This window comes from Colossoma macropomum, unplaced genomic scaffold (genome assembly GCF_904425465.1).
Source record: "Colossoma macropomum unplaced genomic scaffold, Colossoma_macropomum, whole genome shotgun sequence".
Taxonomy (NCBI): Eukaryota; Metazoa; Chordata; class Actinopteri; order Characiformes; family Serrasalmidae; genus Colossoma; species Colossoma macropomum.
In genome coordinates, this window is record NW_023494789.1 from 18,462,389 (window position 1) to 18,479,810 (window position 17,422).

General features: G+C 41.0%; 1 protein-coding gene across 2 annotated transcripts; it reads left to right on the forward strand.

Moving 5' to 3' along the window:
• The first annotated feature begins 39 nt into the window (after nt 1-39).
• Nucleotides 40-15,917, forward strand: hdlbpa (high density lipoprotein binding protein a). Of its 2 annotated transcripts, none has more exons than XM_036570420.1 (28): nt 40-146; nt 1,796-1,867; nt 3,451-3,577; nt 3,714-3,880; nt 4,561-4,776; nt 5,042-5,248; nt 5,687-5,902; nt 6,100-6,306; nt 6,734-6,841; nt 6,943-7,047; nt 7,463-7,541; nt 7,671-7,810; nt 8,158-8,262; nt 8,384-8,497; nt 8,649-8,735; nt 8,862-8,993; nt 9,108-9,326; nt 9,442-9,663; nt 10,188-10,406; nt 10,515-10,653; nt 11,037-11,185; nt 11,265-11,369; nt 12,681-12,815; nt 12,917-13,060; nt 13,149-13,328; nt 14,112-14,228; nt 14,343-14,483; nt 14,630-15,917. In XM_036570420.1, the coding sequence occupies exons 3-28, from the start codon at nt 3,490-3,492 to the stop codon at nt 14,720-14,722; spliced, it is 3,834 nt and encodes a 1,277-aa protein (XP_036426313.1). In that variant the 5' UTR covers nt 40-146; nt 1,796-1,867; nt 3,451-3,489; the 3' UTR covers nt 14,723-15,917. The 2 variants fall into 2 exon arrangements, with proteins under 2 accessions (XP_036426313.1, XP_036426314.1); XM_036570421.1 differs by having other exon boundaries at nt 3,451-3,565.
• Nucleotides 15,918-17,422: the final 1,505 nt, after the last annotated feature.

Below are 17,422 nucleotides of genomic sequence, written 5' to 3' on the forward strand. Positions count from 1 at the left end.
GAGTGATTAGTAATGAGTATGTGTGGCGTCAGCAGGGGGCGGGGTAGTAGTATATATATATGAGGGGCCACAGCTCCTGCCCTCCGCCAGTGGAGTTTGACTACCAGCTTCTGCACCACATAGGGCAGACGGGAATACAAACACGAGTAAGTCAGCAATTGCTTCATAATCGCGGTGATATTAATGTCTGCGCACTCTCTTTCTGATAGTGATCGGGTTTTGTTTCGGTTGTTAAAGTAAATCGTTAAAAATGCCTTGAAAAAAATGTGTAGCTCTGGCTCGACTCCATGTCCGTTTCACCCTCCAGTCTGAATGCCTACGTGGACTTTAGTGTAGACTGTCACCAGCGCTAACCCTCAAAGATAGCAGCCATGGGCAGGTCGTACTGTTTAGCCGCAAATGTATAATGGAGACGCTGCCAGTTACGAGGCTATAGAGAAATGAAAAGACGACGACTAAAAGTTTCTTATTAATCTAGGTTGTGAATAGCGAGGTCGCTAGCCGTGTGGCTAAAGCTGCTGTAGCTACGTGTCACTACCGCGCAGGCGCAAGTCAAAGTTTGAGCGAGTTAGCTGGCTAGCGTGGTGGCCATAAAAAATCAAGTTTTAATTCCAGGCAAACTGTAAGATTTCCCCAATCTAACTGCCTATGTTGTCGCCAGTTGGACATACGTCGTTTAAAAGACGTAGAAGAGAAAATGGGGATTGCGAAATCCTCAACGTAACCAAGGTGTGAATGTCGTGGCTAGCTAGCGTTAGTTAGCGCTAGCTCGTTAGTAGTTGACGTAGCACTTGGACACATTTAGCCATTGGTGAAACTTTTTGGTATTTTGGGGCCTTCTTTTTAGGCTGACGGTGTCTAAGCTTGCGAAGAAGCCTTGCGTTTGAAAATGCTCTTGGTTTTAATTATTGTGTAAAATAATAAGCCTTCCATGTATTAAAACCAGCCCTGTCTGCTCGTCTCAGTTGTGCGCAGTTACCAGAACGGCCACGTTAGCTAACGGATGGCCAACTCACCACGGCGCTAATCACGAACACTATATTTGACATTACCCTGAAGATGTGAACAATTTGTCCTGTAATTCTGAATAATTTTACTGCATTTGTGACTAATTTCGTCATCGTCACCTCATGTTGAATGCCACCTCACACGCGCCACGTAAGCCATCAAATCTGCTTTGTAGTGTCTCAGTAATTTGGCTGAAATAGCTAAATATATCGCAGTCTGTCTGTCGATTTATTTTAGCTGTGTACTTTTTCAGTCTGCCGTGTCTATCCGATCTAAAATAACGACTGTGCCCATTCATATCTTATGCTTTAACAAACCAGAACACAACTGTGGAACACCACCGGCGTCCTTGGTATAACTTAATCAAATAACTTGATCATCAGATGAGATTATTGAAGTAAAGTTGAAATGATGGAATTGTTCATCGACTAAAGCAGGTATTTTATCTTTACACTGTTCGACAAGGTCATCATCTGCCAAAGCTGATTAAGTCACTTCTGAAGATTAAATATGATCACATCAGGGTGATGATTAACAAACAAGGGTAATTTTGCCTTGAACTTGACTACCTGTCCAGGGCTTTGTTTTTCAACATTAGTTCCTAATTGGACATACTATATAAATCACATGGTTCTACCCCTTGGTCCTGAGTACTGTGACATCTGTACATAAAGAAGAAGAAATGCCTTTAAGAACAATTTGCTGAAGTATATTGTATAGATGAATAGCTTCTGAGCATTTAATCTGTAAATATTTTGCTGATGACTCGTTTCCTTTTACTTTCCAGGCAAAAGCTGGCAGGCTGACAAGAACGGGCAGCTTTACAGGACGGATTATCTGGTAACTGACCATTTAGCTGGTAAGATCATAGTGCTTGGCTTATTGTCAGTGTTTTAGTTTGCTCAGTGAACACTTGCATGTTTCTGTTTGTAGTTACCACAAAACAAGCTGTGGGGTACTTGTGGCACATGTTAAACAAATCTTGTGAGGAGTCATATGAGCTAGTTTGTCCTTTTTGTTTTTGATTTTTTTTATTTATTTTTTTTGTATGCAAACCTAGATTGTTGCAAATGACTGTACATTTGGCAATGCTGTGGTTTCTTGCAGCTAGAGTTCACAACAGAATCCCATCTCCACCACTAACCTATTCTGTAACTAGGGGTCTCAGAGAACCAACATAGCAAGGGACTGCTGACTGGGGGCTCCCTGCTGACACCTAAGTTATTTGAATAACTGATTTCGTGTTAGGCCCAATGTCATTTTTTTGTTTTGATACTTGACAGTGTTTCAAATGACAGAGTTGAAAAATGTTGAAAGCCCTTCTATTGGCAACTGGCTGTGATTTAGATAAGGAAAAAAGCTAGTGGCAAATTTAGTTTGTGTTAGTGTTCTAATTTAAAGCAATTTAAAAATTTGTGATATCTGTCCATTTTGTTGATGTGCCCCTCCATGTTCAGTTTATGTGAAAAGCTTGCAGAGGGCTTGATGTGGCTTAGGGGGCTACGTGAGTGTTCACAGTACTCTGCCTGTGGGTTTGAGTCTTCAGGAGGTCTGCAGAGGAAGAGGCCCCTGCAAGGGCATTCTGAAAAGCAAGTTAAAATGGTCCTGTTTCACACAACGAATCTTAGCTCCAGCACCAGGGGTGGCAGCATGCATCAGACCAAACTTGCTGAAATATTTGCATGGCAAACGCCCTGCTTGGCAAGACTCTTGTGTCTGATGAGCTCCAGGGCTTTGAAGTCATGTGACTTGTCACAAGTTTCATATCTCGGCGCTGCTGCCTTTTTAAAGAAGGGTGAAGGTTTAACAGTTAAGAGGGTCGTTGTTTCTTCTTGGGACGCGTTTATAAAGCCAGCACGCTACGTTTTAATTTGTGTCCTTGTTTAAATTGCTACAGCCAAGAGTATGCAACCTGATCTTTTAAGTTAGTGTGCCAACAAGATGTCTAACAGAAGAGGCGTGTCTGTTTCCCATTATACAAACACACTTTGTAGAACTGCCTGGCTTGCTGACATGTGGAATTCTAAGATGTTTGTTTAAACATGGCAAAGTAGAGGTGCTGCAAATGTTTCGTTGCTGCCATTCCACCTACATAGAGTGCAGCAAATAAGGGTTACGGGGGAAATCCTCTTAGCTTTAGAGCTCATTCAACTAGCTCCTGGGCTTAGAATTAGCCCTTCACTGAGGTGACAGGCGGCCAGCTTTGTCCTTCATGTCAGGATGAATTCGTCCTCCTCTATGGCACATGTTAACTGTTGGGCTTGACTCTTCTCTGTTTGGAAATGTATACATTTTTTTTTAATTAATGTAACAATGATCGTTCATGTGCAGAATATTTTGTACAAAAGGTTCTAAAATTCTAGATCAATTTTTTTTCTCTTATTCTTATCTCCTTTTACCTTTAAGTCTGACCTCTAATCAGCTGCACTCTTCCTCTTGTAGTGGCACACTCGGACTCCGTGTAAGCGTGGGATTTCGACCATGAGCTCAGTCGCTGTACTTACGCAAGAAAGCTTTAATGAGCACCGCAGTGGCCTTCTGCCAGAGCAGGTTGGAGGTGAGAAACAAGGTAGACCTATCCAAAGGTCATGGGGGGGGACCATTAGACCCTGAAAAATGACTGCTAAGTGATGATCTTGATGCAAATGTGACACTTTTTTTTCTTTTTTCCCCTCTTCCTCCCCCCCCAACATCTTGACTTGCAGCTGCTGTGGCAGGGTCCAGCGATGCCGTAGATGAGGACAACCTCCCCACCTATAAGGATGCCTTTCCCCCTCTGCCTGAAAAGGCTGTGTCACCCGAGGGGCCCCAGGAGGCTGGAAATGCTTGGACATCCAAAATCAGGCCACTCAGATCCTCCATCATCACCCAGGTATGGGTTGGTTACAATCATTTCATTCCTTAATTGTGAAAAGGAATGGCAAGGTGTGTGTGTGTGTGTGTGTGTGTGTGTGTGTGTGTTTGTGTTAATTTATTTATTTATTTATTTTATTTTTTATTTTTTGTTTTGTCCTAATAGCACGTACAGGAAGTGTTGTAAAGATGAAAAGTTTTGTCTTTTGTCCAAGTTACCTCTGTGTTACGTCTGACATCAGTTTGAATTTGAGCGTGCTTCAGATACACTAAGAATTAAGTGGGAAGAAACTGTCTGCAGTCACAACAGTATTTTATAAATTACATATTTTAAATGAGTTGCCACAGGTAAGGAAGGGTGGTTCAAATTTGCCAGTTTTGTATTTATTTCTGCAGCAGTTTTGATCTGCAATGTTAGTGTTAAAGTGAGGCAATTTCCAAAAAGCAACCCTTCAATTTTATACATGAACATAGTTAAATGGTGAGAGTTTGCTGTTGGGAAATATGTGTTGAACTGTATGTTTAATGCAGCTTGGTGAAATGAAACCTAGACTTTGGTTCAGTTGAAGGTAATAAATTCTTGCTCATTTGCAGATGTTTTCCCCACTCTTTTTTTATGGAGCACAAGCCAGCTACATTGCCATGTATTGCTTCCAACTTGTTTATGCCCCCTGTGTCTCCTCCTGAAAAATCTACCAGGTTTTCCATGTGCCTCTGGAGGAGCGCAAGTACAAGGACATGAACCAGTTTGGAGAGGGAGATCAGGCTAAAGTCTGTGTTGACATCATGCAAAAGACTGGAGCCCACCTGGAACTCTCCATGGCCAAGGACCAGGGCCTTTCCATCATGGTGTCTGGGAAACTGGATGCTGTAATGAAGGCCCGTAAGGAGATTGTGTCCCGACTGCAGACTCAGGTTAGCATTGTATCTCTTTAGAAACAAATTATTTAGAACATCAAACCTGTCAGTACTGCAGAGATGACTTGACGTATGGAGTCTGTCAAGTGCAACATGGGTCAGTTTGCATTTGGTTTGGCTCTGGACAAATATCTAAGCTAACAGTAGGTTTTCCCCCTCTTGGAGAGGACAGACACTCTTTCAACAAGTTGAAGTATACTTGCATCGTTGCTAACTTGGTTTTGTATGGTCAGTGGTGTGAAAATTGCTAATGTTTCCTCAGGCTTCAGCTACTGTGGCTATCCCTAAGGAACATCATCGCTTTGTCATCGGCAAGAATGGGGAGAAGCTGCAGGAGCTTGAGCTCAAGACTGCCACCAAGATCCAGATCCCAAGACCCGACGACCCCAGCAATCACATCAAGATCTCCGGCACTAAGGAGGGCCTGGAGAAGGCCAAGCATGAGATCCTGCTCATATCTGCTGAGCAGGTAGATAACTGTGCTCTGGCCCTGCTGAAGATTGAACCTTTTTGTGAATTTTATGTAGTTTGGAAAATTTGCAATTCCTTTTGATTTAACATATCACTGTCGGAACGAAACAAAACAAAAAAAAAATCTCCAAAAATAATAACTTCACCGAAGAAAGAAAAAAAACATGCTTTACTTGTAATGTAAGGCAATGGAACCAGACTTTTTTCCAAGTAACACTATGTAAAGGGGGGGTGGCATTTTCAAATTGTGTCAAAACTGATAAATGACGAATCGAGGTGATTTTGTTCAGACAGTAGCGATATGCATCAATAAGATCGAGCATTAATGATAAGATGCATTGATCTTTTTCCAGGACTGTCCTCTGCTTAATTCTTTTTCTATGGTTTAAGCCTGGCTGTATACTGATTTTGAGCACTAATTAGTAACTGCTTGTAGGATAAACGTGCAGTGGAGAGATTGAACATCGATAAGGTGTACCACCCCTTCATCACTGGTGCTTACAACAAGCTGGTGGGGGAGATGATGCAGGAGACAGGAGCCCGCATCAACGTCCCTCCGCCCAGTGTCAACAAAACGGAGATCGTTATCACTGGGGAGAAAGAGCAGGTTGCCCTAGCCGTGGCCATGATCAAAAAGATTTACGAAGAGAAGGTGTGTAGTGTACAAGTGTTTATGAACTGGGTCCCTGCCCAGAAATTAAGAATAATTCAAGTTAATGCAAACAACTGCAAAATCATCTAATGGATGAACCTTGACCTTGATTATGGCTTGAAGTGCATGCAAGATGGCCATTTGTCTGTCTGATTGCCCCGGGGGGGGGTGTTTATCATGCCGTTTTCTCATTTCAGAAGAGGAATGCCACCACTATTGCAGTGGAGGTGAAAAAATCTCAGCACAAGTATGTGATTGGGCCTAAGGGCAACACGCTGCAGGAGATTCTGGACAGGACTGGCGTCTCGGTCGAGATCCCACCCCCTGACAGCAGCTCAGAGACAGTCATCCTGCGCGGGGAGCCAGACCGGCTCGGCCAGGCGCTCACTGAAGTGTACGCCAAGGTAAGCCAGCTTCCCTTTACTCTGCTGACTCAAGCAGTTGCCTTATACTAAATCACACTGCCTTGCTCTCCATTTGAAAATTCTTCTGTCTGTGGCTAGGCTTAGTCTTTTTCAAGAAAACAGATTTTGTGAATTTGTTTCTCTTTTGCCTTTACTGCTACTCACTTTCTCAAGATTCTATGGAATGTTCCTGCAGCAGGGTTGCTTTGATTAGAGACATGGGCTTTGCACTTATTCCTTTTTTGAAAACCGCTATAGATATACTTGCATACAAGATTAAATGAAAGTGCTCTTAGCAGTAGTTATTAACGGAATTGAGTTATTTAAAATTATATTGCTTTGATTGCTGTGTTGCTAGAGTGATCCTAATTGTAACTCTTTGGCTTTTGTTGCCCCTCTTTCTGCCTTTTTTTCCCCCATTTACCAGGCCAACAGCTACACTGTGTCCTCGGTCTCAGCTCCTTCTTGGCTTCATCGCTTCATTATTGGCAAAAAAGGACAAAATCTGGCAAAGATCACTCAGCAGATGCCCAAGGTAAACCAGATACAAACTACTCATTAAATTACTTGGCTTCATTTTCTTTTGTTTTTTCTTTTTTTTTTTTAATTAAGAAACTTGTGGGCAATTTGTTACAGGTGCACATTGAGTTTACGGAGGGAGAAGATAAAATCACTCTGGAAGGACCCACCAAAGATGTGCAGATGGTGCAGAGTCAGATTGAGGCTATTGTCACTGACCTGGTAAAAACTGATACTGGGGACATATTTCAAATTGGTAAAAGTTGCCACAGTTAAGGGAAGGGTGGTTCTAAGTTGGAAGTCTTGTATTTTTGCAGCAGTATAATAGTGTATATAGTGTGTGTGTGTGTGTGTGTGTGTGTGTGTGTGTGTATAAAAAAACATATATAAATGGTGAAGTGGGGGTGGGGTTGCTGTTTGGAAATATTTTTGTATGGACACCAGTGTTTAACAGAGCTTGTTGAAAGTGAACATGAAACCTAGACCTTGGTTCAGTTGAAGATGATGATAAATGTGCTCACAGCATGTTTGTTTGCAGAGTTATTTTTTTCCTTCCGAGAAAACAGGTCATGCTAAACTTAAATTACACATTGATCCTTGTTTCCTAACACACTACAAATGTGCTTTATTTTTGTAGGTTAGCCGTATGGATTATGCAGAGATCAGTGTGGACCCCAAGTTCCACAGACATTTGATTGGGAAAGGCGGTGCCAACAGTTAGTATTTTCTGGAAAAAAGTTGTTGTGTGTTTTTTTTTTTGTTTGTTTTTTTTTTTATTAATTAAATGATTTTTTTTATATTGTCCCTCCCCATTTCTTAATCTCTCCATGATTGCTTCTTCCCAGTCAACCGCATTAAGGACCAGCACAAAGTCTCTGTTCGCATTCCACCTGACAATGAGAAGAGCAACCTGATCCGTATTGAGGGTGACCCCCAGGGTGTGCAGGAGGCCAAGAAGGAGCTGTTAGAGCTGGCGTCTCGCATGGTGAGGAGAAGCGATCAACATGTCTTATTCTTTACCCTTCTTTCTAGACAATATCAGTTTTTATTTTTAGTCTTCCTTTTATTTTTTTATTTATTTTCTTTTAAATAGTCTTTAATCTTGCTAAATCCAGTTTGTTATCTGGGAGTAGTGTGGGGATTGTGTTTGGGTCATACTGTTTTTGGTCCTGCTTGAAATTTCCTAGGATTTTATGTCAAGTGTTATGCTTGGAATCGGAGGGTAAAATGTACGAAAGCTCATATGGACTGCTATTTAATCTTCAGGGCTCTGAACTGGGGTTGCTTGGCAACAGGTGACTCAGGTCCTTTAATGCTTACTGTGTTCTGCAGGAGAATGAGCGTACAAAGGACATGATCATCGAACAGCGTTTTCACCGAGCCATCATTGGGCAGAAAGGGGAGAAGATTAAGGAGATTCGGGATAAGTTCCCTGAAGTAAGTCCTAGAATTAATTTATTTGCACCTTAATCTCATTGTGAATGTATGTCCCCACATGCAAGTTGATGTGTCTTGAAAAAATCTTGGACAAGACTTGATACTCCTTTTCTTCTTACAGGTCATCATTAATTTTCCTGACCCTGCTCAAAAGAGCGACATTGTACAACTGCGTGGACCACGAACTGAAGTGGAGAAATGCACGAAATTCATGCAGAAGATGGTAGCTGAAATGGTAAATTAATGATACTCTTCTGACTTTAGATTTTTACTTGTTAGTTGTCCAAAGTCTGTTTTTGTTAAACGAATAGTATTTCTCAAAGCATTTGTTCCTGGTAATCATGAAAGCTAGGGGCCTGTACCAAATTTTTTGCCTTGTTCTGTAGGTGGAAAACAGCTATTCTGTTTCAGTCCCCATCTTTAAGCAGTTCCACAAGAACATTATTGGTAAAGGAGGAGCTAATATTAAGAAGGTGAGTAGAAGTTTTCAGTGACTTGCCCCATAAGCAAATTTTGAACTTTCCCTTTTTAAATGGCCACGTTTCACTTGTGCTTGAAAATTTGTGTGATGGGTAACGTCATGTCTGAATGTTTCTCAGATTCGTGAAGAGACCAACACTAAGATTGACCTGCCTGCAGAGAACAGTAACTCTGAGATGATCATCATTACTGGGAAGAAGGCAAACTGTGAGGCAGCAAGAAACAGGATTTTGGCTATTCAGAAAGAGCTTGTAAGCATTTCACAGAACTTTTCCCTTTTGACTTAACCTGTAGAGACTGAGGATATAGAATAAGTGCTGCTATTCAATATTTTATTTTTTTATTTTTTGGTGTGTTTTGAATAGGCAAACATTACGGAAGTGGAGGTTTCTATCCCCTCAAAGCTTCACAACTCCCTGATTGGCTCCAAAGGACGCTTTGTGCGTTCCATCATGGAGGAGTGTGGTGGGGTGCACATTCATTTTCCCACTGAGGGATCTGGCATTGATGCTGTGACAATCAGAGGCCCAGCTGAGGAGGTGGAAAAGGCCAAGAAACAGCTGCTTTCTCTGGCTGAGGAGAAGGTAGATGTCACCCCAGCTTATTTACAATTGATCATTGATTCTTTATTTCTTTTGCTTATGTAATAATAGTTTTGTAATAAATAATCATTGTTAATGATGGAAATGGTTTTTGTAGCAAACTAAAAGCCACACAGCTGAACTCCGTGCCAAGCCTGAGTATCACAAGTTCCTTATTGGGAAAGGAGGTGGAAACATCCGGAAGGTGCGTGACAGCACTGGAGCCAGGATCATTTTCCCCACAGCTGAGGATAAGGACCAGGAGCTGATCACTGTTATCGGCACAGAGGAGGCTGTGGCAGAAGCACAAAAAGAGCTGGAGGCGCTCATCAAGAGCTTGGTAAGATCTTGCTAAAAGTTACTGGAGGAGAAGAAGCTTATTTATAGTTTTTGTTCCTTTGCAAACTGTCCAAGTTGTTGGTTATGTTGGCTTTTGGTTCACACTGTGCTCATAATACAAATATCTTTAGAGTAATTTCTAGGCCTTACTGAATAACCTACACTGTGATCATGCTGTTTACCTTGCCATGGTGGACCATAGCGCTAATGCTGTAGTGAAAAGCTGGACCTTATGGGTCCCATTTAGCTTGCCACTGTTGCTAGCTCAGATGCAATCACATCACTAGATGACACAAGCTAGCTGCAGTTCTTAAAAGCAGGGTTGCCATGATGAGTGGTTAATATGGTAAGGTCAAAGCAAATGAAAGCTGACCCAGCGCTGAGGTTCTGTCTGGGGTGTGTCAAAACAAATGGCTCTGTGCTTTTGTCATTTTGTGATCTCAAAGTGTACCAAAGTGTCTGTTAAACCAGTTTTAGTCTCTAATTATAAAGAATATCATGATTCCTTATTTTGTGACAATTCAGGATAATGTGGTGGAGGACTTCATGAGCGTAGATCCCAAGCACCACCGCTACTTTGTGGCACGTCGTGGCCAAGTCTTGAGGGATATTGCTGATGAGTATGGTGGAGTCATGGTAAGCTTTCCCCGCACTGGCTCTCAAAGCGACAAAGTCACTCTAAAGGGAGCCAAAGACTGTGTGGAAGCTGCCAAAAAACGCATGTTTGAGATCGTTGAGGATTTGGTAAGTCCTATACCCCTGCTCTTTTCCCCTCTGCACCCCTTCCAGTTGTATTCAGTCTTTCAAAAGGCTTACATTTAATTCAACTTATGTAACCCTTTTTCGCGACAGGATGCTCAGGTGACCATGGAGTGTGTGATTCCCCAGAAGTTCCACCGTTCCATTATGGGACCTAAAGGTGCGCGTATTCAGCAGATCACCAGAGATCACAATGTGCAGATAAAATTCCCAGAAAGAGAAGATCTGCAAGGTAATTACCTTTTTATACCACTTGCTGTGATGTATTTTTTAATTTATGATGCAGCCCTGTTTGGGGTGTTTTGGGAAATCCGAGGCCTGTACCTAAAGTTCAGTCAACTCAATTCAATTTTTTATTTTTTTGGGGTTTTTTTTTTTATGTTTTAGACATTTTCCTCACTGGTTTTTACTCTGGGATGGTCTTAACTTTAAGCTTAAAGTTGCCTGCTTAATTGGAAAATCCTGCTTTGTAAAATGGGTCCCCAAACTCTGGTTCTCCTGGAGTACGGTCTCTTCCAAGCTAAGCTGAGCTTTAGCATCTATGATCAGATATTGCTTATAAACAGCAAGAAGCAGCTGTAGCACTTTTAAATGTTGAAACATGCCTGCTTTTAGCTCCTCCAGCTGAGACCCAAGTGCAGGAGAATGGAGAGGCTAACGGTGAGGTAAAGGAGCCAGCTGACCCTGCAGCCCCAAAGAAATGTGACGTGATTGTACTCTCTGGACGCAAGGAGAGATGTGAGGCTGCTGTGGAAGCGCTGAAGGTACCACTCTGGACTTGGCTCTTTATTAATAAATGTTGAAGTTAATTTTGGCAGAAGTTCATGTATTTCCTGTCCTCAGGCTCTGGTTCCTGTGACCATTGAAGTGGAAGTGCCTTTTGAGCTTCATCGCTACATCATTGGGCAGAAAGGAAGTGGTATCCGCAAAATGATGGATGAATTTGAGGTCAGTCCCATGCAGGGTTGGGAGGGTTGCTTTAAAAATGTATTCACTTACAGATTGCTGATAATCTGTTAAATGTAATTGTAACCTAATCCTAGGGATTACTAATATTAATGTAGTCTGATTAATCTTTGATACTTTTGGATTACTTGTCTTTAATTAAAGATGTATAATTAAACAAAGTGGGAAATAATTTCAACAAGATGTTTTCACAAGAATTTGACTCATGGCAAATACAAACTGCTCTGTTTTATGAAATAGAATGATGGGTAACAGTTGACCTTTAAAGTTTTTCACCACATTGGTCACTGATCTCAGCGTTAGCAAAATGTGACCCCTCGTCAACAAGATAAATAGGTCATTCTAAACTAACTGGCCATCATTTGTGCCCCATCTGCCAAAAGACCTGTACAGGTTTCATACTATGTTGTGCTTGGACTTCGAGTGTAATTTGTAGATGCTCTGTTTCAGCAGTTCATAGAAATGGTGTTTTGAGTTCAAAAGGTATTAATTTCACACAAACTAAATGATCATCTGTTACAGATAATGATCATTTACATGAATTAACATTTTGCACCCATCTTTTGAAAACTATTGGAAGAAAGAAACCATGCATGTGAAAACAAAACTAACTTTGCTGCTCATGAGGCTTTACTTTACTTTTATAAAAAAAAAATGTTTCAGACCGTTGGTTAAAACTAGTCAATTTAAGGTTATCAAAAGTTTAACTAAGTCTAAGTTTATCTAAATTTAACCAGTCAAACTAGAATGTTATGTAGCAACAAATGAGAAAAATGGTTTACTGCCAGATAAGTCTGCTGCAGTAGAATCTGACGATGTGGAAATTTCGATGTGGATATTTTCAGGAAAATGCTGCAGTTCAGCATTCTCAGTTTTGCCAATAAAAATAAAATGCTTAATTTTAGATTGGATTAATGGAGGGAATCTCTACCAGTGGTCTTACTAAACTTGGTTTCATAGCTTTTTTTTTTTTTTAAATTAGTTATTTTTTTAATTTAGCCAGTTAGCGTTTTGCTTCATTCAGAGCATGGATCACAATGAAACTCAGGACCCTGATGCACAATTTTCTTTTGAAACACCCAGCTTCCCCCACATCTGACTTAAAGCTTTTGCCCCACTTTAGACTCTATGATGACTAGTTGTAGTCTTGGAGTTGATTTGGACTTGATCTTGATTACAGCCCTTGTCATAGTGCAGTTAAAAGCTATGTAATCCAGTTTGTGGATACTGTACATTATCTGCATGACTGATCTTTTTTGGCAGCCCTTAATTGTGAGCTTATTTCTTTTCCAGGTCAATATTCAAGTGCCTGCTCCTGAGCTCCAGTCCGACATAATCTCCATTACAGGCCTTGCTACTCATCTGGACCGTGCTAAAGAAGGCCTTCTTGAGCGTGTCAAAGAGTTGCAGGCTGAACAGGAGGATCGGGTAAGTGGAACAGCAAGAGCTTTGGACCTTAAGGATGACTTTTCTGCCCAAAAACACGTGCCCCTGTTTTAACGTGTTGTATTAATCCGGATTCTCAACAGGCTCTCAGGAGCTTCAAGCTGACCATCACTGTGGATCCCAAGTATCACCCCAAGATCATTGGCCGCAAGGGTGCCATAATCACCCAGATCCGGACCGAACATGACGTCAACATCCAATTCCCAGAAAAGAATGATGAGAATCAGGTAATTCTGTGAATCATATTGGAATTGTTGATGGGGTAATTATCGACTCTTGTCTGGACTACCTTTTTACTGGTTTGTTTGTGTTCAGGACCAGATTACCATAACAGGCTACGAGCAGAATGCTGTGGCAGCACGTGATGCCATCCAAGCTATTGTTGATGAACTGGAGGAGATGATATCAGAGGACATTACTTTGGACAGCCGGGTTCATGCTCGCATCATTGGTGCTCGCGGCAAGGGCATTCGCAAGATAATGGATGAGTTTAAGGTAGGTGCATTCGCTGGAGTTACACTATGCAATTTTTGCCCTGATTCTTAGTCGGTTTGCGCTGGTTGGCTGTAGTCTGCAGGTTTTGGTTCAGTATCAACAGTTGGGGACAGAAAATGGAGTAGTTTGTGATGCCCACAGACTAGATTAAAAGAATCATCTATTTTTTGAGCAGCCCAATACTTTTAGACTCCCTTTTTTATTTTTTTAATTATTTTTTTTTTGAGGACCTGACTGACCAAAATTTTGTTTTGTATACTGGTCAGAGACTCAATCTGAACCGACCTCTCCAATAGCCAATGAAAACCTCAGAGTGCAAAAGAGGAAAATGCAGCAGGAAAAAATGGCAATATGACACTCATGTGTACAGAAGCTTTTTTTTTTTTATGAATGAGTTTAAGGCATGACTGTAATTGAGTGCATGTACATCTAAAACTCTAAACTACCACACTAATTACATCTTTGTGTTTAGCTGTTGATTCTTTCTGTCAGTGCAAATGGTGGCAAAAACAGCTGCAGAAAAACGTGATGGAGCAGTTTTTTTGCCTCTCCTAGTAACTGAAGAATGCGAGTTTATGGAGTTCAGTCCAGTTCAGTAACAACTTAAAACTTGTGTCCCTTTAGTATGTAATCTCTAATATTTCAGTTGCCCAAAAAATCTGTAGAAACCAGTCAGTGAGATAGCTAGTCTTTTTATATGTTTGGACTTGTAGTCTAGTCTAGTCTAGTCTAAAATCAGTGGAATTCTGATCTGTTGACAGTCATGTTATTCTCTGTACCAAGGTTGATGTGAGGTTCCCTCAGAGTGGAGCTGCAGACCCCAACCTGGTGATGGTGACTGGCCTTCCAGAGATGGTGGATGAAGCTATTGATCACCTCCTCAACTTGGAGGAGGAATATGTAAGTCAACTTGGTGTTGTATCGAACATACCTTAATGTATTCAATAGAGTTACAAATCCTTAAAGATTTATATTGCATTAGGTTAATAGCAAACCCACCCTCTCTCTTTCCAGATGGCAGATGTGGTGGAAAATGAGTCCAAGATGGCATACATGAAACCCTCTGGTACAGCAGCAGCCAGCTCAGAGGAAACTCGTGGGCCATCGAAGGGCTTTGTTGTCAGGGAGGCACCATGGACTACCAGCAGTGAGAAGGTCAGTCTAAACCAATTTACAGATTTTTCAGCTGCCCATATGAAAATTGGTTTAATTTTGACCAGTGTGACTTGAACTTTCTTCTTGGATTAGTAAAGACTTTGTGGTGCATTCATTTTCTTACTAAATCCATAACTTTTTTGTAGGCCCCAGATATGAGTAGCTCTGAGGATTTCCCTAGCTTTGGTGCACCTGTGGCTGCTGCAAGAGCTTCACCATGGGGACCTAAGCGCTTCTGAAATGGCCTGTGGTTGACGGTTATGTTTAATCTTCTTGATCCCCTGCTCTCCCTCCCTGAATCCTTTTGGATGTGGACTGAACATTTGACACCATCCCCAATATACCCCCAGCCCTGATATTACCCCCCACCGCCATCCCCCAACCAAAAAAAAAATCTGCTGCAAATAGGTGTGGAGATTTCTTAAAACAGCCTAGGTTTCCTCCTCCAGTTCCAGAAAGCAGTGATTTTTATGAGCATGAAAGCAGACATTTCATTGTTTTCTACTTGGTTTGGTGTCTTTAACCTGGTCTGCCTCTCTAGTTTTTGCCCAACTGTTTGAAAACTTTTGTCTGATTCAACTTGTTTGCATTCAGACAATCATGTAATATAGGAACACTCTTGGCAGTGCTTCAGGTCTGTAACCACCCAGATTCAGTATAAAACCATTGACTGAATGCGAGTGTTCTGGGTTGATCAAGCTGCTCTGTTTCTTAGTTGCCTTTGCAGTGGGGTGGGAAAAAGAATATACTGTATACCTCTAAAAGATGCTTCTGATTGAAGTCACTCACCCAAAGGAAATGGGTAACTATTTTTTGTTTTTTATTTTAATACGTCTTCTTCCCTAAGATAACTGTGTGATCTTGTTGCAGTCATTTCAGTGGTCTTCCTCGTGTCCTGTCTCTTATCTCTGTACCTTGTGGCACTGGGCAGGAAATCAGTGTTGAGCACAGCCTTAGAAACTTTCAAACTTTTAAGGAGGGGACTTGTTCACTACAGACTTTTAACCAAACTGCCAGTTGCTTTGGAAGTCCCAAGGATATGTAATCCCCTGTTAAACAGTAGTCCAGGGACTGCAAAGTCTCTGCAATCCACACTAAACTGCTATATATCTCCCTTCTCTTCCATTTTTGATATTCAGACAAATCATGTTTATTGAAAGACCTGATGTCTGGAAGGGAAAAAGAGCATACCATTTTGTTCCAATTAAATGTCAAGTAATGTCGTGTTGCTCATCCATGCTACTGGGTCAGTGTTTTAGCCCCCCTTTTTTTGTCTTCCAGTTGCTATGCAGGTTTGTCTGAAACCATAGCAATGGCCCAATCAATAGCCTTATATAAGAATTATGCAAACACACATACAAGAAAAGAGGAAAAAATATGGATAACACTGGAAATTATTGTCCAAAAAAAGTAAATAAAAAATGGAAAACGTTTCTTGCCTTGTCATTTATTGTTAATTGAGAACATCACTAAACTGTGCTATTGCTGAACCAAGGAGTTGGCTGTCTCTGATCTACATCTGTAGATGCAATGTGTAATGAAATTGAAAGAACTACAATCCAGTTGTTGCTGGTTTAAATTGGAAAGCAGTTCTACATGGTGAGAAAAGGACACAGCTCCTAGTTGCATTAGGGGAGGAACAAGTAGACCAAGAGGCACTAAAGGTATCTAACATTTACAATTTCATGAACGCATAGATATGTAAAAGACAAATGTATAAAACAATACATATTTGCATAATGTAATGCAGGGGTCACCAGCTCTAGTCCTGGAGATCTACCTTCCTGTAGAGTCTAGTTTCAACAGAGATGGCATATTAAGGAGTATTCATCAGGCCAAAAGTAGACGAAAATGCTGGATCGGATATTGGAGGTAAAAAAAAAAAAAAGTGATTCCAATCGTAACAAATCTAGTTAGAAACAGCACTTGCACTGTGTGATGCTGTTCGCTGTGTATTTCTTCCTGTAGGCTAGTATGGTGTTTGAATAATTTGAGCATTAAGGCCTACTTTTAGGTGCACATTTTTAAGCTAATCAGTTTTTAAAGAAAAAATACTGGATCAATACTATGCTACTGTTGTTGGAAAAGAAAAAGGGCATAATGCCATCTCCCCTTCCAACAGCAGTCTGCCGCACCTGCTCCAACTAATGAACTTCTTCAGAAGTCCTTGATTGGCAATTTCAGGCAAAATAGCCACTGAGTAAGTCATTCATTTTTCAGTGTTAAAAGTAGTGAAATATTTTTAACAGAAAATTTCACGGATATATCAGAATGTGTCTATTTAATGTGTCCACACTTTACCTTCATTACAGATTCCTTTCTTTTCATGACACTTGCTTCAAGTTTAGAGATCTGAGAAGTCTTGGAAGTTGGTTTCCTGTTTTCACATGATCCAAGTAATTCCATGTTGAGGTCTGAGCTCTGGAGTGAATAGTCCATTACTCTGAGAACACCAGCAAAGTCATCTTTGTTGTCCATTTTATTTTTCTCAGTAATGGCTTCTAAACAGGCTACACATCCTTTCGCAGAACTCTCAGTGGAAGGATGGACAAACACCTGTGGATTTTTAAAGATCTGAAGCAAGAGTGGAGCTTGATTTTCTTCTATCTCTTGAAAGTTTTAAGTACTGTTTATCTGATGGCAACAGTTTTGGTGGTCTACCAGGTGTTACACGGTTAGTTTTTAGTACATTTTCACTTATTTTCCTTTTATATTCCTTTTCCTTATGCAAGTGGATTCTCTTATACCTAATCTCCAAAGAAATGTCTGCTGACAAATGAATAGCTTGTACTTATTGGCCATTTGACTGGAAATTAAGTAAACGAAAGCTGGTCTCTGACTTCTGCCCAGTCCTGTTAGCAGGAAGCAGTACAATATGTAGGGAAGGGAACACCAGGGCAGGGGTGGGCATTGACGATATATTATTAAATTGTTCTAAT

What these genes read in the sequence shown, in the direction of transcription:
- hdlbpa (XM_036570420.1), top strand. Translation starts at nt 3,490, where the DNA reads ATGAGCTCAGTCGCTGTACTTACGCAAGAAAGCTTTAATGAGCACCGC. An exon ending in TTCGGGATAAGTTCCCTGAA is followed by an intron (nt 8,263 to 8,383) that starts GTAAGTCCTAGA and finishes TTCTTCTTACAG; the next exon opens with GTCATCATTAATTTTCCTGA. An exon ending in TGGCTATTCAGAAAGAGCTT is followed by an intron (nt 8,994 to 9,107) that starts GTAAGCATTTCA and finishes TGTTTTGAATAG; the next exon opens with GCAAACATTACGGAAGTGGA.